This window comes from Coenobita brevimanus, chromosome 50, assembly GCF_032717465.1.
Source record: "Coenobita brevimanus isolate Jiangsu-jjx chromosome 50, ASM3271746v2, whole genome shotgun sequence".
Lineage (NCBI taxonomy): Eukaryota > Metazoa > Arthropoda > Malacostraca > Decapoda > Coenobitidae > Coenobita > Coenobita brevimanus.
The window spans coordinates 21,682,752-21,710,261 of NC_137003.1; the positions used below are offsets into that span (position 1 = coordinate 21,682,752).

At 43.1% G+C, this 27,510-nt stretch overlaps 1 protein-coding gene across 1 annotated transcript in view; it reads right to left on the reverse strand.

Moving 5' to 3' along the window:
- The window catches only part of LOC145399707 (uncharacterized), an 89,334-nt gene that overhangs the window by 34,431 nt on the left and 27,393 nt on the right, over positions 1-27,510 (reverse strand). The window contains exons 7-9 of the mRNA XM_080272254.1: positions 20,475-20,598; positions 20,089-20,330; positions 17,794-17,901 (exon numbers count right to left, since the gene is read on the reverse strand). Coding sequence (XP_080128380.1) covers positions 17,794-17,901; positions 20,089-20,330; positions 20,475-20,598 — 474 coding nt within the window. The remainder of the gene's footprint in view (positions 1-17,793; positions 17,902-20,088; positions 20,331-20,474; positions 20,599-27,510) is intronic.

The following is a 27,510-nucleotide window of genomic DNA, read 5'->3' on the forward strand; positions in this document are numbered from 1 at the left end:
TTTTAGCGACTCTCAAGGGGCGCTTTTGGCCCTGGACTCTTTTAACTCTTCCCATCCCTTAGTTTTAGCTATTTTGGAGTGGCTGTTCCTCATTCGTCGTCGGGGGAAGAGAGTGGATTTTTGCTGGGTTCCCGCACATGTTGGTGTGGTGGGCAATGAGACTGCGGATGCATTGGCCAAGGCTGCGGCTACTCAACAGCCCCCAACAGAATATCCGCTTCCTGCATCTGATCTAACACCTTACTTGCGGGACAGAATGCATGTGTGTTGGCAGAGACGCTGGGATGGTGTTGCTCATAATAAGCTGAAAGAGGTCTTCCAGAGAGTGGTTGTGCCAAGGGTTCTCCCTTCCATGCCTTGGCGATTGGAGGTAGCTCTTGCTAGGCTTCGCATTGGGCACTCTCGGCTTACACATGGGTTTCTGATGAGTGGCGAGACTCAACCGTACTGTGATGATTGCTTTGTTCCCCTTACTGTCCGTCACTTGCTGGTCGAGTGTCCAAGTTTGGGGGACCTGCGTCAGAGATTCCTCCATAGGCATACAGGGGTAGATGGTGCCTACTGTCTCTCCTCGATGCTTGGTGGAGCCCATACCGTTTTTACTGATGTTTTTGGTTTTCTTCAGGAGGCGGGCCTCCTTCCACTTTTATAAGAAATTGTTTTCTCTTTTAACTATTCTTTTATTATTTTCAGTGTATTATTTCTAGAAAAAGTTATTAACTATGCACAATTTATTTGCCATGTGTTTTAGCTTGTTGTCCGGCGGCATATGACCTTAGCAGTTGCGCCGCCAGTTTCTACTACAATCAATCAATCAATCCAGGATGTCAGGTTTGAGCAAGCTAAATGGGAACCCGAGGATCAGAGTGAATGGAGGTAGAGTTAGAGATGGTAAAAATAGAGCAAACTAGAGAACAGGAAGAGGCAAAGGTAGAGCTGGCAAAGATAGAGCAAGGTAGAGAACAGGCAAAGTTTGAGCAACAGGCAAAGATAGAGCTGGTCAGGGAACAAAGAACAAAATAATGAAACTTGATCATGAGTACCGTATGAGACCCTCAAAAGGCCAGTCAAATTCTTCCCATTCCTCCTCAGGATTCAGTCCTACTAATCCCACCAAAGTAGTACCTCCTTTTGATAAGACCATTGTTTTGGAGTTCTCACGGTTCAAAAAAAAAATGCTGCTGGGAGTAAGAGGCCTAAAGACTATTGGCCTACCCTAGTCCATACTATACTTAAAGGCAAGGCTTTTAGAGTGTGTGATAGCTTAAGTTTTGATGAATGCTTAGATTATAAGATTTTGAAGAGTTCAATTTTATGTGCTTATCAGCTTAAACCTGAGATATGCCATCAGCGGTTTAGGATTGCAAAGAAGTGTCCTCAGGAGTCTTACTTAGAAATTGCTAGACATGTGACTGACACTTTCCAAGTGTGGATTCATAGTGAAAATGTGGCAAATTGTGATAACCCTGGCTGAACTAGGATGAGAGATATTGTAATCCAAATCAGACAGTGAATTAAGGATTCATTTATCAAACAAGCAAGTAAAAACAGTATCTGAAGTGCCTGTCATTACTGATTATGTATTGCATAAATACGGTAATAAACCTAAGGAATTCTCTAGGAATTTTCCCTCTAAGAAGTATATCCCTCAGCAGAGCAACCAACACCCGAGTAAGCCAGACTTATCTGTCCTTTCCAAACCTAATCCCTCATCTGTGCCCTCTAAAATCTCTTCTAGTTCTTTCAGGCATCCTTATCACTTTTGTATTTATTGTAAGCGTCCAGGTCACAGTGTTGAAAAATGTTTTAAGAAGAATTTTTCGTCTAAGTCCGTCAACCTTGTTTGAAGTGGACAAGTGGTGACTTCCGTTTGCCCCCCCAGGCCTAAAAGTGGCTGGAGAGTCCTGTGTTTTTTCCCCCCTCTCAGTTTGTTGTTTCAAAGGATGGAGATAACAAGGTCGCAGTTGAACTGCAGGTAGGAAGTGGTATGCTCGTGCCCGTTCCTGATGCCACTTCACCTTCTGGAAATATTGTCCAGGCAGTAGTTACCAGCACTGTTCCTGCCTCTTCCTTTGCTCCATATCTATGTTCTGGTGTGGTACTGTTGGATCGAGCCGAATTTCCAGTGAGAATTCTATGTGACACTGGAGTTTTCCTGTTATTGTGGGTAAGCCCTGAACTTAAAGTTCCAACTATGGAATGTGTGTTGACTCAGGAGTAACTGGCGCAAAGGTTATCCCTGTGGTGACTGGAGACTTGAAATGTACAGTAACTTGTTTGACGAGCCAGTGCTCCTTGGGCTAGTTGAGTCTCTTCCTCTTCAAGGGGTTGACCTGTTGCTAGGAAATGATGTGGCAGGTGAGAGTAAATTTATTGCTCCTGTATTATCCGAGATGCCTGTGCTTGATGAGCCCCTCCCCCACAGGTTGATAAAGAGGACGCACCATAGAATTTTTCAGACAGCCAGAGCAGAGGAAGACAATGTGCCACTCAGCCAAAGGGAGGCTGGTGATCCTGTGGCCATAGGGGGAAGTTGCTTGGAGATGTTGACCGAAGATACTGATGATAGAGGCTCCAATGATTGCTATTCCCTGGAAGGCATGTTCATGAATTTGATCTATGATAACTCTCATGTCCTTGCTGAGGAGGTGTGTTGAGAGACTGAAGATGCCTTCTGAAACTGAAGGTAGTTGCACCAGAGGATTTTGCCGTTGTAAAGGGCGGTTGCTTTTATGTGAAGGACTGTGCATTGTGGTGGCACAGGCCTCCCCTGTAAGTTAGTGTTGACACTGGAGTGTGTAATTGTCATCAGATTGTTGTCCCCACAGTGCTTGTAGAAAAGAATTGTTGGAGTTGGCCCACTGGACCCCCTTTTCAGGCCACATGGGCGTCAGGAAGACATTGGAGCAGCTGCGTGGGGAGTTCTACTGGCTGCACGTGGCTGCTGATGTGGCCCAGTTTGTGCAGTGTTGCCATACTTGCCAGCTGGTGAAGAAACCTAATCAACCCATACACAATTTGCCTCTCGTTCCCGTTCCTGTTGTCGACCCTCCATTTACCTGTATTGTAGTTGACATTGTGGGACTCCTGCCTCCTACATCCTCTGGTAATAAGTACCTGTTAACTATAGCTGAATCTTCCTCTAGACACCCCGAGGCTATCCCTGTTTATTTCCCAAAGTCTAAAATAGTTGTTCGGGCATTGCTTCATGTCTTTACTAAGTTTGGGTTGCCGAGAAAGAGTCAGTCTGATATTGGATTTAATTTTCTTTAAAATGCCATCCAGCAGTCCATGGCCATGATCGGTATTGTCCATGTGAAGAACCGCGCTTACCATCCCGAGATTCAGGGTGCCATAGAGAAATATCACCAGCCTCTAGACGATGCTTCGGAAATACTGCATGGAGCACTCGAAGGACTGGGGTTGAGAAGTGCCATTCCTCTTCTTTGCCACCCATGAAGTTCCTCAAGAGAGATTGGGTTTCTTCTGTAATGAGCTAGCATTCGCCCACAAGGTACGAGGCCTGTTTTCCATCATTAAAGAGGCTTGGTCTAGTGATTCCACTAGGAGCTGTAATGTACTTGAATTTGTTAGTGATTTTAAGAACAGGATGTCTAAATGCTTGGAAGTGGCTACAGATAATTTGAAATAGACTCAAGACACCATGAAGAGGTGATATGAAAAGAAGGCTTGTCTGTGTGACTTTAATGTTGGTGATGAAGTGTTAGTGCTATTGCCTCTTCAAGGATAGTGTCTTGCTGCAAAGGTTTGTGGCCATTATCATGTGGTGCGTAAAGTGGTACTGATTACTTAGTGGAGACCCCAGACAGGCATAAGAAACACTAACTTTGCTATGTCAACATGCTGAAACCTTATTACCGTGCTCCAGAGCCCCTGTACCTGCGTACCTAGTTTTGACTGAACAAAGTGAGGAGGTACCCAGCGGTTTGGTAACTCAGAAACGAAATAAGAAGGGCTTTGATTTCAATAGTGCAAGTGCCTGGCAGAGCAACGCTGAGGCCAGATTGTCCCTTAATGAGAAGGTTTCACATTTGCCAGATCAGTCCCAACAACAGTTAGTACTTCTTTTTTCATTTAACGATGTCTTTGGTAGCTCCTATGGGCGGACGACCTGCATCGAGCATGATATTCCGTGTTATGTTTTCGTACCTGGCGTTCAAAGGGTTAAATAAGTTGCTTTCAAGGCTCCAGGAAGCTGACCTTGTTGATAACTTGAAGAAGTGCAAATTTGTTCAGGCTCATGTTCAGTATCGTGGGTACAACGTTGGCCATGGTCGTGTCTGTCCCCTTCTTGGAAGATGGAGGCCATTAAGAACTTGGCCACACCTAAAACCAGGCGTGAGCATCGGAGGTTCTTGGGCACTGTTGGTTATTACAGTCGGTGTTTTAGGAACTTTCAAGTGTTGTAGCCCCACAGATAGACTTGTTAATCCATGGCGTCTGGTATACATTTCCACCAACCCTTCTACTAGCCATGCATTTAAGAGAAAACCACCTTTCTTTAAACCTTAATATCTTAGGTAATACTTAATCAAAAATAAAATAAGTTTAATAATACTCAACAATCTTTGGACTTCCCCAGATTGTCCCTGGGGTGCATGTACTCAGAGAGGGAGAGTGGGTAATTGGGACTTTTGGTGTTTTTTTTTTTTTTTTTTTTGCCCGTGTCCGTATGGGTGGCTGAGGTGTGGTGGCAAAACTAAGACTTATACTAGCTCTCCACAGTAATAACACTTTCAGAAGCCCGTAATCAACCACAAACAACATTTCTGTGTAGGTTTTTTAGAAGTGTGGCATGAGTGGGGTTACTTTTGGAACGACCTTGAGGTAGGCTGGCTAACTTCATCATCACACAACCATGCCTCCACCAGCACCTTACACCACACACACACACACACACACACACACACACACACACACACACACACACACACACACACACACACACACACACACACACACACACACACCATGTCATGACAAGTATATAAACAAGATGATAAAGTTGATGTACTCAAATGTGGATGGAATGGTATCTAACTTTCTAGAGATGAATGATTATGTCACAGAAAATGAACCACAAATAATATGCCTAACTGAAACAAAATTAACACCAAGGATATCCAATGACATACTAAACTTAGAGGAATACAATATATGGAGAAGAGACAGAAATTTAAAAAAAAGGAGGAGGAATTATAATATTAACTAAGAAAAATCTAAAAGTCAAGGAAATATAACTAGATATACCATCACAAGTAGAACTGATTGCAGTAGAGATCAACACATCTGAAGGTAAAGTAATTGTAGCCATTTTGTACATGCCACCCAGATCAAACACATGGGAAAGAGACGAATATGAGGACCTGGTAGAGAGTACAATTCAGAGTATAAGATCATTACTACATAAAATGGAAGAGAAATCGGAAAGAATTATACTAACTGGGGATTTCAATACAAATATAAATTGGAATACTCTAGATATAATTAGCCAAGAAAGCTGTTGGGACCAAAAGCTCCTGGATCTCGTACAAGAGCTTTTCCTAACGCAACATATGAGGGAAACCACCAGAAAAGAGGACTTGATGTACCTTCAGTGCTAGATCTAATATTTACTAGGCAAGAAAATGATATTGACAGTTTAATATATCACCCTCCACTCGGCAAAAGCGATCATGCAGTACTAAATTATAACTTCAGGATAGCATATGACATAGTGAACAGCAATGACAGTTACAAAAAGAGCCTAAACTATAAAAAGGGAAATTACCAAGACCTAAAGAAGTATTTCTTAGAAGTTGATTGGGAAAATGAGCTTAGAGGACAAGATTTAAATGCTGTATATAAAAAATTCTGTGAATTTTATGAAATAGGAGTCCAGAAGTACATCTCACAGCACAAAGAAGCAGATAAGAAAATACAGAAATGGTTCAATACAGAATGTAAATAATCAAAAGAAAGAAGAGATTTGTTGTGGAATAGATACAGAAGACACAATAGTGAAAGGGCGTATAATCATAACAAACAGGCAAGAAACGACTATACAAGAATAAGGAGGGAAACCCAAAAACAGTTTGAGAAGGATATAATAAACAAAAGTAGTGATCAACAAAAGCTATTTTACAGCTACATCAGAAGCAAAACTAAAGTAAAAAATATAATACAATCCATTACGGACGAGGGAATCACTTATACACAAGAGAAACATATTTGTGAAGCACTAAATAAGAATTTCCAATTAGTTTTTACAGACGAAAAAATTTTTGAGAGGGACTATGTGGAACACGCATGTCCACACATACTACCAGATATACAAATAGCAGAAAAAGTAATACAGGAGGAGTTAAGTAGATTAGACAGAGGAAAAGCAAGTGGTCCTGATGAAATTTCATGTTGGGTATTACGAGAACGTGCAAAGGAGTTAAGTAAACTATTATTTTTAATTTTCAAGAGATCCTTGAGTCAAGGTAAACTACCTGATATTTGGAAAAAAGCAAATATTGTCCCCTTATTCAAGAAAGGAAATAGACAAAATCCGCTCAACTACCGACCAGTATCACTGACCAGTGTTGTAAGCAAGGTATTAGAAAAGCTTATAAGAAAAGCTTGGGTAAATCATCTAGAAGAACACAGTATGATAACAGAAAAGGAAAATCATGTGTTACTAATCTGTTGAGCTACTATGACAGAGTAACAAACACAATACAGGAAAGGGAAGGATGGGTGGACAGTATCTATTTAGATTTCAAGAAAGCTTTTGACACATTACCACACCAAAGACTTTTATGGAAACTGTATCATCAAGGAGGAATTCGAGGCAAACTGTTTTGTTGGATGCAAGACTTTCTCATAAAAAGAGAAATGAGGACGGTACTAAGAGGAAATTACTCATCATGGAAAGAAGTGACTAGTGGAGTACCACAGGGTTCAGTGCTGGCACCAATCATGTTTTTAGTGTATATAAATGATATAAACAGTAACACAGGAAATGAGGGCTATCTGAATATGTTTGCAGATGATGCAAAAATACAAAGGAGAATTACTATCACAGACTCTTGTAAAAAGCTACAAGAAGAATTAAATAAACTTCATGAATGGAGTAGTACATGGCAAATGGAATTCAATGTGGACAAGTGTCATGTAATCAAGTTTGGTAAAAGTGGAAAAAGACCTGATTGGGATTATAAGTTAGGAAATAAAACCCTATACACATCAGAAAGAGAGAAAGACCTAGGTGTGATTATCAATAACAGACCATCTCCGGCTGACCACATCAGCGAGAAGGTACGGAACATGTATACACTGCTTGCAAATATGAGAATAGCATTCACTTACATTAATGAAGACATGCTAAGAAGGATAATAACATCATTCATTAGACCAACCCTGGAATATGCATCAGTAGTCTGGAGTCCTCATCTCAAAAATCATATAGACAAGATTGAAAAAGTTCAAAGGGCCGCTACAAGATGGATACCAAGCTTAAGGGACCTAAGCTACGAAAAAAGACTAAATAAATTGAATCTACCAACACTTCAGGAGAGAAGGAAAAGAGGTGACATGATAATGCTATATAAGTGCATATCAGGGAAGGAGAAAATAGACATAAATGATTACTTAACATATGGAGAAGCATCAGCAAGAGGACACTGCAAAAAACTGCATAAGAAGAGAGGTGACAAAGACGTAAGGAAATTCAGTTTCCTAAACAGAGCAATTGATCAATGGAATGCACTACCGAATGAAATAGTGGGTGCCAAAACAATTCACAAATTTAAGGATATGTACGATAAGTATGGTTTTAAGACACGGGACAGTACGAGCTTGGCTCATTCCTGTAAAGATACAATTAGGTAAGAACAATTAGGTAAGAACACACACACACACACACACACACACACACACACACACACACACACACACACACACACACACACACACACACACACATGGAGATCTATGTTTGGTTTGCATTGTCGCTCGATTTTAGCACCGCTGTGCCATTATAAGTCTGTGTATTACGAGAAATACTACTACTTCTACTACTACTACTACTACAACTACTGTTACCACTACTACTACTACATAAAACCTAAATAATAATATTGTGAACAGTTATGCATGTACTATCCATAATTCAATATAGTTTACACTATAACAGTATTTTTTTCTGCAATTTGTACTTTTTCATCATAACAAATATATAGACATACGAAAACTTTCAATAAAATATAAGGCACTCATTTCATCATGAAACAAACTTTCTGTTTCCATGATTCTTATAAATATACACAGTGCTGGTATGAGGCCTGTCCTGCCACACTTTCTATTCCCTCACCCCTGCACCTCCTCCCTTTCTCCATTCCCTACCTCCTCTTACATCTCCTCATCTATACCAATATCCCCCTCTCCAGCATCGTCAGTATCCTCTGAACCATTCCCTTAATCGAAAATAGCAGATGAACGTACAAGGGGAAATCTGTCTATCTATCTATTGCCAGACACCTCAATCCAGTACGGGGTGGCCACAAACAAATCGCCTCCACGTCGCCCTGTCCCCCTCCATTTCACTGTCCTGCTCCAAATTCATACCCTCCTCTCTCATATACCTCTCCACTCCATCCCTCCATCTCATCCTCGGCCTCTCTTTCCCTCTCCCTCCCTCCACCTCACTCGCATACACTCTCCTCGTCAGTCTCTTACCCTCCATCCTCTCCACATGGCCAAACTACCTCAGTGCGTTCCTCCTAACGCTTCCTATCACATCCACATCCACACAACGCTCCTTCACTTCCTTATTTGTCAGTCTGTCTCTCCATGTGACTCCATAGGCTCCTCTTAAATAACTCATTTCCACTGCTTTCACTCTTGACTTGTGTCCTTTCAACAACGTCCAAGCGTCACTTCCATACGTTAGAGTTGGTAGCACAATACTGTCATGTTTTAACTTTTTCACTTCCATGCTCACTTCCCTGTTTCTTATTACTGCTTTCAAGGAACAAGCAACCTTTCTTCCCTGTTGCATCCTTTCAAGCACTTCACCCTCCAAACTTCAATCCTTACTCATCACACTACCCAGGTACTTAAACACACTCAAATTTCCACATCCTCACCTTCTCACCTCACCGTACATTCACTAACTTCACCTCTCTCAGAGACCATCACTTTACTCTTCCCTACATTCACCTTTAGATTCCGTTTCTTACACACTCTCCCAAACTCATCCACCAAGCCTTGCAGCTCCCCTTCGTCTTCACTCAACAACACAGTATCATCTGCAAACAACAGTACAGGGAGTTTCCAAACACTACCCCCTCTCATTAAGGCCACTCCTGCATCCACTGCCCTACCTTGTATCTCTTTTACTACCCCATCCATGTACAGATTGAACAACCATGGAGACATGACATATCAGTGTTTGAACCCAACCTTCAAAGAGAAAAATTCACTCAGTTCACCATCCACATGCACTGCAGCCTTAGCACCATCATACATACTCTTCACAGCATTCAATAACTTCCCATCTACTCCATATATTCTTAATACTTTCTACAATCCTTGTCTATCCATCCTGTCATATGCTTTCTCCAAATCCATGAAGGCCGCATACAACTTCTTTCCCTTCTCTAGAAACTTTTCCACTAAAGATCTAATGATGAATAATATGATCTCCACAACCTCTTCCCTTCCTAAAACCTCCCTGTTCTTCTCCAAATAATTCCTCTGTTGTTTCCCTAACTCTGTCAATAAGTATCCTACCATATACTTTGCCTATTACACTAAGAAGACAAATGCCCCTATGATTGCCACACACTTCTTTTTCCCCTTTTCCTTTGTACAAGGGAATAATTATACCTGACTTCCAACCCTCCGGGACTCTACCTTCCTCCCAGGCCAATCTGCACAACTTCCACATCCATTCTACTACTATATCTCCCCATTCAGCATTTCACCACACACTCCATCAATTCCTGTGGCTTTCCCCAGTTTAACTTTCTTCATTGCTTCCACAACTTCTATCCTACTGATTTCTTCCTGTCTTCTCCCTCCCTCCTTCTCCCAGCCATTCCCCAGCCAATGATGGGAACAAAATGGAGGGCTCAGATTAACCGCTTAACCGCGGGGCGTCACTTTCGTGACGCTCGGCCACAATGGATCATACCACGGGGCGTCACTTTTGTGATTCTGTGTTATTTTGAATTATCCCAGGCTCTCAAGTGGTGGCTTGTAACATCTATCAGTACTGCCAATGTCCAACACTAGTCAGCACTCCAAATCTCATCTGTACTCCCATCCATTGTTGACATTTTAGCGATTTTACCCCCTACCTGCCCTCCATTACCCTGTCGTCTCACCTCCCACGCCGCACTGTGCTAAGCAAATTTCCCCCGGATTTTTCCACAGATTTCATCCATTGAAATAAGCCCTATGCCCTATACTTATACAAAATAATATATACCAAAAAAAAGTAAGGTAAGTGATAGTGTTATACACCAGGAATTGGCTAATTATGACCTAACAACACCTCACGTGCATTCATTTGCTACATTACCACGGTAATTTCCCCTTTGAATTATGCCTTGTAATCGATGTCTGTAATAAAAATATATATCAGAAACGAAGGGAGAAGCCTAAGTGACATTTACATTCACCTGGGACTACCTATTTCTTTACGTATTGCCGAGATTTTCTACCTATAAAAAATTAGCATGTAAGTTAGCAGCAGTCAGCCTCAGTGTCATTGTCAACCCTTGCCTTCTCAGATAAGCAGAAGCATTTAGTTCCTTGTCCTCCACTGTGGTCAAACCATGTCGCACTCACGCCTTGCCATTTCTGCCACTTCTGCGCCCATTGCAAAGGGCCCCGTGACCTCTACCCCCATAAAAAGTCGTGAGGGAAGCAGGAAAGGACTTAGTGACTCTGCAGTGGCACGAGAACTAGCAGAATTGTCCGTGGTGATGATGGATAGTGATTTTGACAATTCGGGTGAATTATGTGATGAGCCGGGTGAGGTAATCGTGCCAGAGAGTGCTAGTACGAGTGCTTCAGTGTCGGAAATTATCCCTAGCTCCAAGGGAAAGGAGCCGTTAGTGCAGCAAGGCAAGGAATTTGGGAAGGGAGTGAAAAGGCGGCGTGTTAGCCCCAGAATAATGCCCCCGCGTGACCCAGCCCGCCATGTGTCCCGAGTTGATTCACCTCCCCGTTCCCCAAGCCCCACTTCACTCATTTCTTCCTCATCGTTGGCTGAGTTATCCACGGAGTCTTCGTCGTCGAAGTCACCACCAGTATCAACAGTGAAGGCAGGCCGTAGAGGAAGAGGTAAATCCCGGACTTGGAAAAGTAGAGTTGGTAGTAGGGTAAGGGCTGCTAGTGCTGTACGGCAACCCAGGGTCAGTGCGAGTGACCTTGAACGGGGTAAATCTTCCTCACAGCCACCCACCACCACCATCCACCCTACACCGCCACGACAGGGAATCCTGGACGCCTTCGCATGGACGGAAGGGTCCAATTTTGTGTCTGAACATTTAGTGTTTGATGAGAGCTCCTCAGGAGTTCAGCCTGCCTTCACTATTGACGATAATGCCGAGTGTGTGGACTGCCTTTTGGCCTTCCTAGATGACGAAGTCATGCAGCACATATGTGATGAGACCAACAGGTATGAATCACAACATGCTGCAAGTGGTACAGGTGCAGCCAAGATGCAACAGTGGTCCATGCTGGGAGTGCAGGAGCTGTATGTGTTCTTTGCCCTCATGCTTCTCATGCCACACTCCAAGAAGCATGAGTTGGAAGAATACTGGTCCATGGACCCCTTACTACCTCACCCACCTTCAATAAGTACATGGCCAGAAATCGCTTCCGGAACATCATGGGAAACCTGCACTTTGCCGACAACGATATACCTTCCCAAACCGACCCACTCTGGAAGATCCGGGAGATTCTGAGCAGAATGAAGGATAAGTTTATGTCATTCTTCCACCCCTTTCAGAAGGTTGTCATTGACGAATCCTTGGTTTTGTTCAGAGGACGTCTTCGGTTTGTTCAGTACATTCCAAGCAAACGCCATCGCTTTGGAATTAAGTTCTTTGTACTGTGCGACTGTAAGATGGGGTACATCCTTGACTTCTTCATTTATTCAGCCAGCACTGTCGATCTGGATAAAACACACCCCCTTGGCTTCTCAGGCTGTGTAGTGAAAGTGCTCCTTGAAAAGTATTTTGGTGGGAATCATGTGCTGTATACAGACAACTACTATACAGCACCGAAACTTGCCAAATACCTTTCTGAGCACGGCATTGGCTGCTGCGGCACTGTCAAAAGTAATCGTACCCACTTCCCAAAATTCACAGAGGCAGGAACCTCACAGCAAGGAGATGTGCACCTACGCAAGTCTGAGAAGATGCTGGCAATACGGTGGCATGACAAGAGGGTCGTGCACATGCTCACCACCGTACATAAGGGGGAGATGACAGACAGTGGGAAGGTCGACCGTAGGACAGGCTAACCTGTGATGAAACCTGATGCTGTGTTGGACTACAATATCAACATGCGGCTAGTGGACAAGTCCGACATGATGATTGGTGAGATCAACTGCCTCAGGAAGAATACTAGGTGGTATAGGAAAGTTTTTCTGCATCTCATAGATATGACGATGCTGAACGCCTTCATCCTGTACAAGATGAAGGTCAAGCCACCCAAGTCCTTCTCCCTGAGGTTGTTCACCAGGACTTGTGTCCAGCAGCTGCTGGAAAGATATGGTAGGGTGACAGCAGCAACTCCAAGGCGCCATCCAGTAACACTTCCCGACCGACTTGAGCAGAGGGCGTATATGGATCGGCACAGACTGGAGTTAATGCCTGCCACAGGGAAAAGGAAGGCTGCTATTCGCAGGTGTCAGGTGTGTGCACATACCACCCGCCGCACACCTGAGCACAAACGCACCTCTTGGCAGTGCGCTGAGTGCCAGGTTCCCCTCTGTGTTACCTGCCTCTTTGATTACCACAGCCAGAAGCAGTTCTAACAGTGCAAGTGTGAAAGGAGAATAATGTGTAAATAATGTGTAAATAGCAAGTGAAAGCAATGGATGTTCAGTACATACGATTGAACAGTGTATTATAGTTTTATCTTACTGAAAGTGACAGTGAATAACATAGTGTAAGTAAAATAGAAGGGTAAATATTGAAAATAGAAGAGAAAATGTAAATAGTAATGTAAGTAATTAGTAATATAAGAATATGAGTACAAATACTTTATGTTATAACAGTGAAAGTGAATCCGTGGCTCTCTACGTATTTTACTGAATGAAAAATTGAATGACTTCAGTGACAATAAACTAATACTACTGAAGGAAACTTATAGAGAAAGACTCCAGATATATATAAGTGTGATATAGTAACAGAAATATAAAATGTGAGGGGTTTTATGAATAATAAATGACAGAGCACCAAGAGCGAACTAGCGCAAGTGCGACGGTCAGACGCGCCCGTAATTTCCATTGCTTTCACAGTGTTTTTTTTTTTTTGGAGTATGGATCCCAAACTACTTGAAAATCATAGAGTAGTGTTTATAGTGTTAATATCTGGCTGTGGTAATCATATTACAGGTTGTCGGGAAGTGTAAAGTGGAGACTTCATTACCCAACTTCAGAGGTCTCCACAAGTCTTACGGTAACCGATGAAGGCTCAACAAACATTCCAGGCGAAAGCTGAAGGTATGTGCCATAAGCATATTTAATTTTAATATTCTAGGACTAATAACTGATTTTTGGCAAATATTTTTTGAGAGTCTGTTGGAGCCAGAATAACCCCGCGGGACACGCAAAACATTGGTAAACATGCCCGCGGTGTATGCGTTAACCACCCCCCTCATCTGACGCATAAATATCGACACTCATCATGTCGGTCGCTTTCCTCAGAGTAAGAGTCACTTTCTCCATTCACAATTGGCGATAATGTCACCTTGAGTTCTCTCCTTATCACACTATCACTGAGGCCTTTTCTTTTCTGGCCTTTGGTCTTCATTGGTGTTGAAGTTGGCAGCTGCTGGAGCTAAGCCAAGGATCCAGACACAGGGAAGCCTTTTTGCATATCCATTAAGGGATATGCAGGTATCTGGAGTGTGACTCAGATGTGTGCAGGAGGGTTGGAAGTGGCTGCATGTGGTGGAAATAACCCGTGGAATATTCAAACAATGCCATGAAACACTAGATCATGTATATGTGCCACCCGGATGTAGTATACTCGACACCTGGACACCAAGGGTTAAAGAGAGAAAAAAATTCTATTGCAATGAAGATTGTGAAAGTACTTTCAAGTTTGTTAACGGAATTCAGTGTTGCCACCCTGTGACGCTTGCTCCTAATTTTTCAAGGCCTCTAAAACTGGCTGTAGATGCCAACAGTGATGTAGGAGCAGGAGCTGTTCTCCTGCAGGTCATCGATCTGGCCATGTAGCATCTTGTTTGCAATTTCAGTAAAAAGTTTCCTAATACACAAAGTAATTGTTCATTTTTTGAAAAGGAACTATAACACTTGCCCTGATCCTGGCTCTACAGAATTTTTCTGCGTATATACCTGCTTTTGGGCCGACAGTCACATTATACACCAATCATCACTCCCTGAATTTTTTTTGAACCAGTTAAAAAATAGAAATCAAAGGCTGACCTGCTGGAGTCTCTTTTTCCAAGAGTATAACCTGAACATGGAGTATATTAAGTGGGCTGATAATGTATTTGCCAATGGCTTGTCGCACTTTTAAGAACAAATTTTCCCCTGGAAAATTGCTTCTCAGGTGTGGGCATGTTATGTATGGCTGATAAAATTTCTTATATTCATAGGTATTACTCAGAGTATTATTATTTACTTGAAATGCACCATAATGCTTAACCCTTGTGTGAATTGAGAAGAGTTTTATAAATATCCAAACCTTGGGAAAGAGCGGCTCCATACTGCATGTTATTGCTTGTTGGAGTGTTATATAATGAGGGAAAATTTACAAGTAAGAGTTTTCCATCACTGTGACTGCTTTATAGTTCTCAGCCTTGCAGACGTTTTACGGATGTGCGCATTTGCTTCTAGAATCTTCCATACCCCTTTGTGTTGCCATTAGAGCTACCTTCTTGTATTTGCCTATGTCAGTTTCTGCCTTATTAATAAGTTTCTGTTACACTTTTCGTGCTGCTGTGAGTTTATAAAGACAAGGCTGTCTGTACCAAGTTGAATTAACGACTGAAGTTTAAACCAGAGGGGTTGTATCAAGTTTACTAATACGAAGTCGGTTCACTTCCTTCTAAAACGGCTCCAAGCTCACGCAGGGGGCGGAGCATCGGAGTGACGTTGACTGGCTCTGGCATGAAACACCAGCTCAGTTGACTCCTGGCCATGATGGAGGGTGGATGGCTGCTCCACTAATCAGACCATGATTTTTTTTTTTTTTTTCACTTCGGTGAAGTGAGGGAAAGGACTGAAATATGTGATAGAAGGTGTAGGGGTGTGAGGGAAGCACTTCTTCCCCTGCTTTGTTTTCCCTTGTTATAAATGTTTGAGTCTGCAGTTTTATACATTTTCTGTTACTTAAGCCAACTGACGTCACACACAAGCCACGCCTCCCTGCGCCCTGATGGAAAGTGAACCGACTTTGTTTTAGACTTAGGGTTGTATGTTCTCCTTTGGGACTTTGTATATACGATTTTTGCAATAAATATCTGCCACACGTGAGTTCATGTTTAGTGATTAAAAGCATCATCACATGATCTACAGTACATATTAAGGTGTGCTTAGTGATATACAGTTATTTACTTTATAAGAATTGCTAATTTTGAGTCACTCTAATTATTTCTGCTAATGTAATCCACTTTCTTCAGGTGTCAAGAGTTTGTATCTTTAATTTTAATTGTCCTTGTTTTGCCCACCAGCAGTTTAACAATCCATTGGCTTGTTTCAGTGCTATAGTTTACTTTTATTAATAATGTTTGGAACTTTAGGAAAATTTCTGCAAGTCTTAGTTTGATAGGCCTGTCCAAACCTGTCTGAGTTTGTTCTTGTAACATTATGTTAGTGTTAAGGAAATTAAGTTTATTGTTATTAATAGCCAATTTCCTTCTCTTTTTTTTTTTGTATTGCTATTTGTTTGATACTCTGTTCCTGTTTTTCCCCTTTTGAACTTACGACGTGATGTGCTTAGCTATTCTCTTGGACTATAAAATTTCCGTTGCACACTTTGTTTTGATCTTAACACACCCAGAAAGACTTATGGCCCCCTTTTCGTCGTAAGAATGTCACCTTCAGGGAATCTGACTATGAGGAAGACCATTCAAGTTCTGCCAGATGCTGCACTTGTGGAAGACCTCACCTGCACCAACAATTGAATGTGAGCAATATAAATTTTAGAGAGAAATCCTCCTAATTAGACCGAGTGAAAAGGTCGGCTTTGCAGAGGCAAAGCTGCGAGCTATAACCAGTTTCTGTCTTGGCCTCCCTTCCTCCCTACTGACAAGTATTAGCTAAATTTCTGTCCAGTCCTACGGGATCTACAGCATTACACACACCACATTATCAGTATCACATTCATTTTCAATCAAAGCATCTTCTGATGCATCAGGTTATAGTCAGGGACATGAACTTGCACAGAAGCATTCATGCAGCGATGATTTCCTCAACAAGTCTCTTCCTGACAATGTTCAGCACACTTATACAATGAAAGTTTGATTATGGTAGCTGGATTTACTCATATATATCTTCACCCCATCCCCAAATCCATAAATTCATCCATGATGCTGGAGAACAGCTATCAACCGGTAGGTTCCTGTTGTCATATCCCCAGCCTTCTTGTAGGTGTGGGGATGTTGCCACTGGACCTCCACTGACAGTCTTAAATTGCTCCATTCTGGTACAGGACACAGAGTTTTCCAAACAGTTAAATCTATCGCTTGTTGGACAGTTCCCTGGACCATGTTTTTTGTTCAAAAGTCAGTATTCCACAACCCTCTAGGTACAGAGGAAGAATGCTGCTAGACCAGTTGTCCCTTCCATTACCTGACATAGCTTCTATTCATCTCTTGCATGTGCTGCCATGGAAACTTCCATCAATACAAATATGCTGATCTGTGCCGGAGAGCAAGGCAGATCTGCTGGGGCAGGTGCTAAATGTATGCTTTTTTATCAGAAATCCGTGCATGAGGGCTGCACACCAATATTTATCGAAGGCTCAAAGGCCGCCTTCCATGATTTTATCTGGTGTGGCAGTCTTTCCTCCTTTTCCCTCATTTTTATTTTTTTTATTTTTTATTTTTTTTAGTGTGGAGTCCTCTGATATTTTACTTGGCCCTACATGCATTCTATCCTGTACAGGTGGGACTTTTTTTTTTTTTTTGTGATTGCACAGTTGTCTTGTCTTTCTTGAAAAAAAATAAAATACCCACTCCATTGTCCTCAAGATATTCACGTGGTTGTTGATTTACCGTAGTCGTGGTCACCAGGTGTATTTTTGTTTGGTACCTGCTCAAAGATCTGTCAAGGGAAATGAGCAAGCAGACGAAGTGGCCAAGTCCACCGCACTGCATACTGCCCCTGCTTGTCCTTTCCCATATAAGAATCTTTTCCCTTTAATACACTAAGCAGTTCAGGACGTCTGAGAAGGCAGATGGCAAGCCCTGATACCCACATCCAAGATGGAGGAGATAACGTCCACGACGAAAATGTCATTGCCATATGGAAAAGTGAGGGTACGTTATCAAGAGACAGTTCTGGCATATCTCTGGAAGGGCCACACTCACCTCACGCGTGGTTGCCTCATGCCCCAGGCAGTTTATCCCTCCTGCAGTGACTGCTTGATTCCCCAGACTTTTCAGCACTTGCTGAACGAGTGTCCCAGTCTGGAGGACCTGCACAAGCAATATCTCTTATACTGACAGGGAGATGGCTGAGAATTCAGTCTCTCTCTCTCTCTCTCTCTCTCTCTTTCTGATGTTGAGAGAGAGAGAGAGAGAGAGAGAGATTCCTCTCCGGGAGACACGAGGTACTTAATTAGTATGACTAAGGTAGGCCTTCTCCACCATCTTGAAGGATAATACAGTTTTTTTTTTTTTCACTAAAATGTCTTTCCTTTTAGTCTCAATCTATTACTGTTGATTCTATTATTGATTTTATATATATATATATATATATATATATATATATATATATATATATATATATATATATACAGTGGGCTTGCACAGTACGTGAGTTCACAGTACACGAATTGCACAGTACACGTGTGACCAAAAATAATAACCAAAAAACCTTGATTACTCGCGTTTAGCCCACAATACGCGAGGCAGAGGCAAGGAGTGGCCCAAAACTGCTATTTTCCTTGACGAGGATCCCCTCCCCACACGACGCGCCCATCATGACTTAGATGCTCATGGGGAAGGTGCTCAAGAAGAGTCTACAGTAAGATCATGCCAATAACGACTTCGACAGTAACGTTTTTGGTAATAACGGTAAGTTAGAATAGATACCCAGTTTCTATAATAATGTTTGGATTCACTTGAATGACGATAATTTCGCGAATGCCAAGTTGTTATACTGCAGGTACGTCCATAACAATATGAGGAATGAAACAAATGAACAAGAAGAAATGAAGGAAATTGCCGAAAATGTGTGCAGCAGCGAGGAGATGGAGGATCCTCCCCTCACCAACTTCCCTGACTCGCCCGTTGCAGTCCCCTCCACCTCCACTGCCCCACCTGACACACCCGCCGCCTCCCCACCACCTCCACAGCCCCACCTGACTCACCTGCTTCACCTGGCATACCTGCAATCCCAACCATAATGACTGTTGCTGCATTCTGGAAGAAATACAACATTCGACAGGCTGTAAATTTCTTCGCCAAAGCCTGGAATAGTACAACACTGGTAACCATTAAACATGCGTGGTGCAGCCAGGGCGGCGGGGGCACTCTGAGTGTGTTGCCGTGCCTTGGAACCCCTGTTACTTCAGTCCATCAGGCCTGTTGTCTATTGTTGTTAAGGTGACTGATCATATTTTTGTAACTGTAGCTATATCTGTAGTATATGTTTGAAAAAAATTTTCTCTTTATTGTGTCTCTAAGGGTAAAAAATGTCAAGGTATGAGGGGGTAAAGACAATATGTAATTTTTCCCATAAGATTATGTATTCACAGTCCACTATTTCACAGTGAACGAGGATCAGGACCACTGTATATATATATATATATATATATAGATATAGATAGATGGATGGATGGATAGATAGATAGATATAGATATAGATATATAGATATATCTGTCTATCTATCTATCTATCTATCTATATATATATATATGTATCTCTCTCTCTCTCTCTCTCTCTCTCTCTCTATAGATATATATATATATACATATATATATATATATATGTATATGTATATAGTAATCCCAGTAAGATCAGGACGCTCAAGTCCTGGGCACCGGAAGTCTCTGACATTTTGGGCTCGGGTCCTCGGACACCAAAAATGTCCAAAAAAAGTATTAAAAAAAAAAAAAAAAAAGATATGTTTTCTGTATGGTGTTAACTGATTCGTCACCTTAGAGCAATTTCCTTATCACTAGGAGGGGACGGAAGGAAATGCGAAGTCACTTAAAGTATGTCCTTATATTAAAATGAATGGGTACACAATAAGGGGACCGCCACCGTAAGTCTGCACTCAACTAGACTTGAAAACTAACTCTAATTTAGTTACATGACGCGCTGCTAGGGGTGGACAAAACATATAAGGCTAGGGATGCGTGGCCTATAGAACGAGTGTGTACACAGGCATATAATAATGGCACACGTCAGTAATAATATAAGTGGTACATGCATGCATTACAAATAAATTAATCACAGGCATATGAGATCATACATGCTATACATACACCTCCCTCCCCCCTCACACTCGTAGTTTACTCTCGAGCGGACTCTTTGTTTCTGAGTCTTTTAGAACGGCGTGGGGTAGGTGGGGGGGCAACAGCTAAGGACTCTCTTTCCGGATCCGTGCAAGGGGCCACAGGGATATGGGGGAGGGGGTCTACACCAGGGGGATTCACCGGGTGGAGGAAGCGACGGTTCCGCCAGTAGATTTGGCCTCTCCTCAGCTTCTCTTCTTTCTTGGTCTTCTCGCCTTCTCCTCTCTCCTCATATCTTCTTGATTCTTCTAAATACTTGATGAGCTGCACTAACTCTGGCCCAGACGATGTCGGAGGGTAAGGGCTGAGAGGGGGTGGGGAATGGTCAGGGGATCCGTGGTCGGATATGTCGGCAAAAGTTTCCCCTAAGGTAAAGGCTGTACCTATGTTGCAATATTCACCCCAAAAAATTCGCCTGATACACCTGGATATATGGGAAAAGTTACTGTTCCAAAGAGTCAGTTAAAATAATGTTGGAATTACGAGTGTGTGTGCGTCTGTGCGTGTGCGAATCACGGGCGGGCAACCTGCGGTGGCATGGCGGGTTGAGCCAGTTACCCTCGAGACACGGTTGAGGGAGGGTGCTGCCTCGTGCTCCCGACCTGAGCCCAAGAAGTGGCCATGTATGGGTGACAATGGTTGCATATGAATCTAGAAATGCGGCCAGAACAGTCACTGCACTACACAACACTGTCAATGCACAACACTTCACTGAACATCGTAATCCAGGGGCCTCGTGGTGCTACGGGAGGCGAGTGGTAGGCGGGCGGTGACGCTGGTATCCCATCAGCTCTTCGATCACTGCACCATGTATGGTGTTAACAGATTCGTCACTTTAGAGCAATTTCCTTATCACTAGGAGGGGACGGAAGGAAATGCTAAGTCATTTAAAGTAGGTCCTTATATTAAACTGAATGGGTACACACTAAGGGGGCCGCCACCGTAAGCCTGCACGCAGCTAGACTTGAAAACAAACTCTAATTTAGTTACATGACGCCCCGCTAGGGGTGGACAAAACATATAAAGCTAGGGATGTGTGGCCTATAGAACGAGTGTGTACACAGGCATATAATAATGGCACACGTCAGTAATAATATAAGTGGTACACCCTATAAAAAAAGAATCGGGACCCCCACGAGCTGATGCGTCTCGCAAAGACCACTGATACGCACCAGAACTCAGTTGGGGCTTCAAATTCCTTAGTGCGGTGTGGCATATTGTATTGTGCAGTAAGGGTCCCACTTCTTTTTTTATAGGGTGTATATGCATGCATTACAAATAAATTAATCACAGGCATATGAGATCATACATGCTATACATACATTTTCAACCCTACTTTGAATTTGCCGCATAGTGATGAACAGCTGTGTTTTGGCACGTACTTCCTCCAACTTCCACTAGCCCAGCCCTGCATCCTCACCATTTCCAGCCTACCTACCATCGTGACTGCACGCTCGTCACTACGGCTGCCCAAATGCTCACTTTTGTGGTGGTGCCTTACTTGCTGCAGGCCCTGCTGTTCCTCTGCTGCCTCTTACTTGTGTGTGTGACGATGGTCCCGCCTCTTGAGAAGAGGAAACAAGTGGTTCTGACTCTGGAGAAGATGGAGATATTGAAGAAGGTGGACATGGCATGGTCGAGATCACGCATCCTCCGAGAATTCAACCTGGCCCACTCTACCTTGTTTGATATCAAGAAATCCTGGGACAAATTCACCCAGTACACGGCAGACTTTGCATCGAAGACCAAACGCAACTCGCAGAGGAAGATTATGTACCCTCCCAGGTTTGCAGAAGTTGACCACTTCACACTGATTTGGTATCATCAACAACGTGCTGCTGGTGTGCTGGTGCATGGTACAGAGCTGAAGGCTGCTGCTGAGAAGTTCACAAGGTTACAGGACATCCCAGACCTCAAGGCATCTGAAGGGTGGCTCTTCGCTTTCAAACTACGACATGGACTTACCAACACCACACAAAGCAGATATCTTTTGCTTTGAGAGCCTGCATCCAGGTACATGCTTCTCTGTCTCCTCTGCTACTGTAAGGTGTTCTTGGGCAGCGAGCGATAGAATAGACCAGTTTCATCAGTTCTGTACACTTCACTGAGTGTGAGATCCTCCCTGTCAATCAAGCCCTTCACCTTCTGCCGAAACTCTTCAACCCCCTCCTCGTTGGCGTCCAAAGCTTTCACCATGGGCCTTGCATTTTTTTTTTTTTTTTTTTTTTTTTTTTTTATGTGTCCGACTCTGGGCATAGGCTCCACAGCCTACTATCAAGGCCCAGCAGTCCTCCTACATACCATACACCTCTACATGTCACCACTTCGGTGCTAACACCCACCATCCATATTGAATACATGCTAGGGCTGTCTCATACAGGACTGGTGTATTGGTATTAGCGGGAGTATTTTTACGACATGTCGGCGGATCTTCTGGTAGATCAGTAAAGCCTGATTTAATGAAATTCAAATCCTTAAACTGTCCTCTGCCCCAGGCGGGATTTGAACCTGGGTCCGTTGGAACTGCAGGCCGCCTCTCTACCGATTGATTACTGCATGTGCTTCAAGTGCATCTTCACCACTGTCAGAGCCTGAGAGAAGTCGGGTTATTCTTTGTGACTGCCACGGACGTGTTGTAAGTACACTGTACACTACTAAATATTTTCCATACTCACTTCTAATTTCTCATTCTCTGGTTCCTTTTCATTTATATCATGGTTTTTGCCCTTTATTTTTGTGCATAGGGTTTTAAATAGGTACTCTGCATGTCTGGTAGGGAGTTACTTAGTGTAACTTGCAATACTTTGGTGATAGAAACTCCGTGTACAAACAGCTAGATAAGGAGTTTATTACAAGCTCACAGTAAAATAGTCTACCCTTCTTGGCTGCCCGATATCAACTGATGCAATAACGCCGTCTTCAGGCGTGGGAGAGCATGCTGACCTAGCAAATTTAGTGGGGGCATGTATGCATTGGGGGGGGACATATATACATCGGGGGTAGACATATTGTGGAGGGGGTACACTACTCCCCCGGGTAGTGGAGATGGTGTCTCCTGACACCAGGAGTTAAATGGTGGTGGGCAGACAGCGGGCAGACAGTGATAAGTGGCACCGTGGGGGCAGGAGCTATGATGAGTCCGGAACAGGTGCTGGGAACAGGTGCAACAGGTGCGTAGGTCGGCGACGGCGACACATGCGGTCGGGAACAAGGCGTATGGGTGCGGTGGTTTGAGAGGTGAGCACTGGTGAGAAAAATGGTACACTCGAAAAGCACAGCCAAGGTATGACACCACTAGAGGCATGGAGGAGGGGCGAGGCCGGCAGATGCGAGACGTCGTGTATCTTGTTGTATCACAAAAAATCCAAGGAGGCGGTCAGAATGTGATGGGTCGAAACACCGCTGCTACCAAATGTAACTTGCAATACTTTGGTGATAGAAACTCCGTGTACAAACAGCTAGATAAGGAGTTTATTACAAGCTCACAGTAAAATAGACTACCCTTCTTGGCTGCCCGATATCAACTGATGCAATAACGCCGTCTTCAGGCGTGGGAGAGCATGCTGACCTAGCAAATTTAGTGGGGGCATGAATGCAGGGGGGGGGGACATATATACATCGGGGGTAGACATATTGTGGAGGGGTACATTAGGTAGCATTCAAGGTTCGGTTGGGTTGGGGTATATAAGTGTCTCTCCAGGGGAATTTATCCCAAGTCCCGGACAAGACCAAGTCGCGGACATGCCTTTGGCTCTGTTACATCGGATCTTGGAGGGATTACTATGTATATACGCATATATCTATATATATATAGATATATATATATATATATATATATATATATATATAGATAGATATATAGATATATCATCATCATCATCATCATCATCATCATCATCAGCCATTTGAGTATCCACTGCTGGACCAGCCTATCTTAACCGAAGTAGGGACGATACAGCCTATGTATCTCTACCAAGTGAATTAGGCTGTCTGGTAGACATTGTATGTAGGGTGGGAAGTGTTTGTAAGAGTAACTGTAGTGTTGTAGTGGCTCTGGATGTGTGTGTAGTCTGTGAATCAAGTGTAATTGGTCTGCGTAAACCGATTGGGTGGAAACATACTTTACAGTATGCGAGACTGGTTCAACCACAGCACCCCTGGTGTCCGCCAAAGCAGTACATGGCCAGGACAATGCTTCCAGAGTTTATTTCCCTGGTGTGGCGCGAACCCTCGCTCTCCAGTGTACGAAAATGCACACTTTACCACTGTACCACAGAGGCTCTCTCTCTCTCTCTCTCTCTCTCTCACCTTCTCTCTCTCTCTCTCTCTCTCTCTCTCTCCACATATATCTATATCTATCTGTTTATCTATTTACACATGTATATATATATATATATATATATATATATATATATATATATATATTTATATATCTATATATATCTATATACAGTAATCCCTCCAATATCTGACGTAATAGGGCCATAGGCAGGTCCAGATACTGGTCCTGTCCGGATATTGCGCCTCAGCTTATGGACTTGTACTTATGGACCCTAACTCAGAGAAACACCTATACAACTCCCTCTGGACATGCATAGCACCTATTTAAGACCCAAATCACACCAAAAAGGCTCATAAAAGACTGAAATAAATGCAAAAGAAGCATAAAATGAGGGTTTACAGGTAGTTTCAAACAATATTAAACATTCTGGTTACTGGCTCCTGGACTGGTACTTATGGACCCTAACCTACCCTAACTCAGAAAAACACCTTCCTACTGCACATGCATAGCTCCGAACATCCTATTCACACCGCTGGGAGTAGGGTTTTTTTCAAGAATACTCCCCCAGTATCCCTGCTTGTTGTAAAAGGCGACTAAAAGGGTTGGCGGAGGGTTAGTGCTCCTCCCCGGAAAACAACTAACTAAAAAAACAAACAAGAAGCCTCGGACAAGGACTGACCAAACGATGACGACCAAGGACCGGACAAAGGACATGGTAATTGGAACTTAGAATGTAAGGGGAGCGAATGATGAGGTGAAAGAGAGAGAGATTGTCCAGGTGCTTGAGGGTGCGAAAGTGGATGTATGTGGAATAACTGAAACAAAATGGAGAGGAGAAAGTGTGAGAGAATGGGAGTATGGATGGGGTATATGTGCAGGAGTAGGTGAGAATAAGAGGGCAAAGGAAGGAGTATGTATAGTTGTGAGTAAAAGATGGAAGAGGAACATAAGACAGTATGGATCAGTTGGGTCAAGGATTGTGTGGGTAAAGTTGAAAGTTGGAATACAAATGTGGGCGATTGTGTGTGTGTATGCGCCAACGCAAGATCGTGCTAGAAGAGTGAGAGAAGAGTTCTGGACAAATGTAGAAGTGTGCATGGAAAAGTTTGGAAGGAATGAGAGAGTGTTTTTGATTGGTGATATGAATGGTAAAGTTGGGAATGTGAAGGTGGATGGAATAGTTGGTGAGTGGGGTGTGCCTGCTGAGACAGATGAGAATGGGAGTGCATTAGTGAACATTTGTGATGGGAGGGGGTTGGTGATAGCCAATACCCTCTTCAGGCATAAAATGATCCACAGGTATACATGGCGAGTGATGAGAAGGGTGGGTGGTGAACTGAATGAAAGGAAGGCAATGATTGATTATGTGTGTGTGGATGAAAGGATGTGAAGATGTGTAAAGGATGCAAGAGTGTATAGAGGTTGGGGGAGTGGATTTTCTGACCACTACTTGGTGGTGGCCAGAATTAGAATGCAAGTAAGATGGAGGAATAGAAGAAGGGAAAGACGAGAGGAAGGAGTAGTTGCAAGGAGAGTGGAAAGGTTACAAGAGGATGAGAAAAAGGCAGAGTATAAGAGAGAAGTGGAGGAACGATTGGGCAAATATGAGTTGGAGCAGATGGGAGACGTGGAAGGTGTGTGTAAGATATTTACAGAAGAAATATGTGCAGCATGTGATGTGGTGTGTGGAAGGAAGAGAAGACGGAGGGGGGTGCAAGGAACAGCGTGGTGGACTGAAGAGGTGAAACAGCCTGTGGCACAAAAGAAGAAAGCATACAATGAATGGATGAGAAATAGGGGCGTGGAGGAAGTTGAGAGGCAGAAGAGAGAGTTGTATGTAGAAAGAAAGAGAGAGGTGAAAAGATTAGTAAGAGAGAGTAAGAAGAGAGTGGATGAGGAATTTGGAAGGAATTTGAGAGTAAAGTGCAGGGACTGTAAGAAAATATTCTGGAGAAAGGTGAATCGAGTAAGACAGGGTGGAAGTGAAGTTAGCAGGGGAGTGAAAGATAAAAATGGTAGATTACTAGTGGAGAAGGGAGAAAAAGTGAGCAGATGGAGAGAACACTTTAAGGAATTGTTGAACGTAGAGGATGGAAGTAATGCGAGTATAAGTGGCTGGGGAATGGCTGGGAGAAGGAGGGAGGTGAGAAGACAGGAAGAAATCAGTAGGATAGAAGTTGTGGAAGCAATAAAGAAAGTTAAATTGGGGAAAGCCCCAGGAATTGATGGAGTGTGTGGTGAAATGCTGAAGCATGGGGGAGAGATAGTAGTACTGTAGAATGGATGTGGAAGATGTGCAGATTGGCCTGGGAGGAAGGTAGAGTCCCGGAGGATTGGAAGTCAGGTACAATTATTCCCTTGTACAAAGGAAAAGGGGAAATAGAAGTGTGTGGTAATCATAGGGGCATTTGTCTTCTTAGTATAATAGGAAAAGTGTAAGGTACGATACTTATAGACAGAGTTAGAGAAAGAACAGAGAAATTAGTTGGAGAAGAACAGGGAGGCTTTAGGAAGGGAAGAGGTTGTGTAGATCAGATATTCATTCTTAGATCTTTAGTGGAAAAGTTTCTAGAGAAGGGAAAGAAGTTGTATGCGGCTTTCATGGATCTGGAGAAAGCATATGACAGGGTGGATAGACAAGGATTGTGGAAAGTGTTAAGAATATATGGAGTAGATGGGAAGTTGTTGAATGCTGTGAAGAGTATGTATGATGGTGCGAAGGCTGCAGTGCGTGTGGATGGTGAACTAAGTGAATTTTTCTCTTTTAAAGTTGGTTTGAAACAGGAATGTGTCATGTCTCCATGGTTGTTCAATCTGTACATGGATGGGGTAATAAAAGAGGTACAAGGTAGGGTAGTGGATCCTGGAGTGGCCCTGGTGAGAGAGGATAGTGTTTGGAAACTCCCTGTAATGCTGTTTGCAGATGATACTGTGTTGTTGAGTGAAGACGAAGGGGTGCTGCAGGGCTTGGTGGATGAGTCTGAGAAAGTGTGTAAGAAACGGAATCTAAAGGTGAATGGAGGGAAGAGTAAAGTGATGGTCTTTGAGAAAGGTGAAGTTAGTGAATGTACAGCGAGGTTGGATGGTGAAGAATTGGAAAATTTGAGTACGTTTAAGTACTTGGGTAGTGTGATGAGTAAGGATGGAGGTTTGGAGGGTGAAGTGCTTGAAAGGGTACAGCAGGGAAGAAAAGTTGCTGATTCTTTGAAAGCAGTGATAAGAAACAGGGAAGTGAGCATGGAAGTGAAAAAGTTACTACATGACAGTATTGTGATACCAAC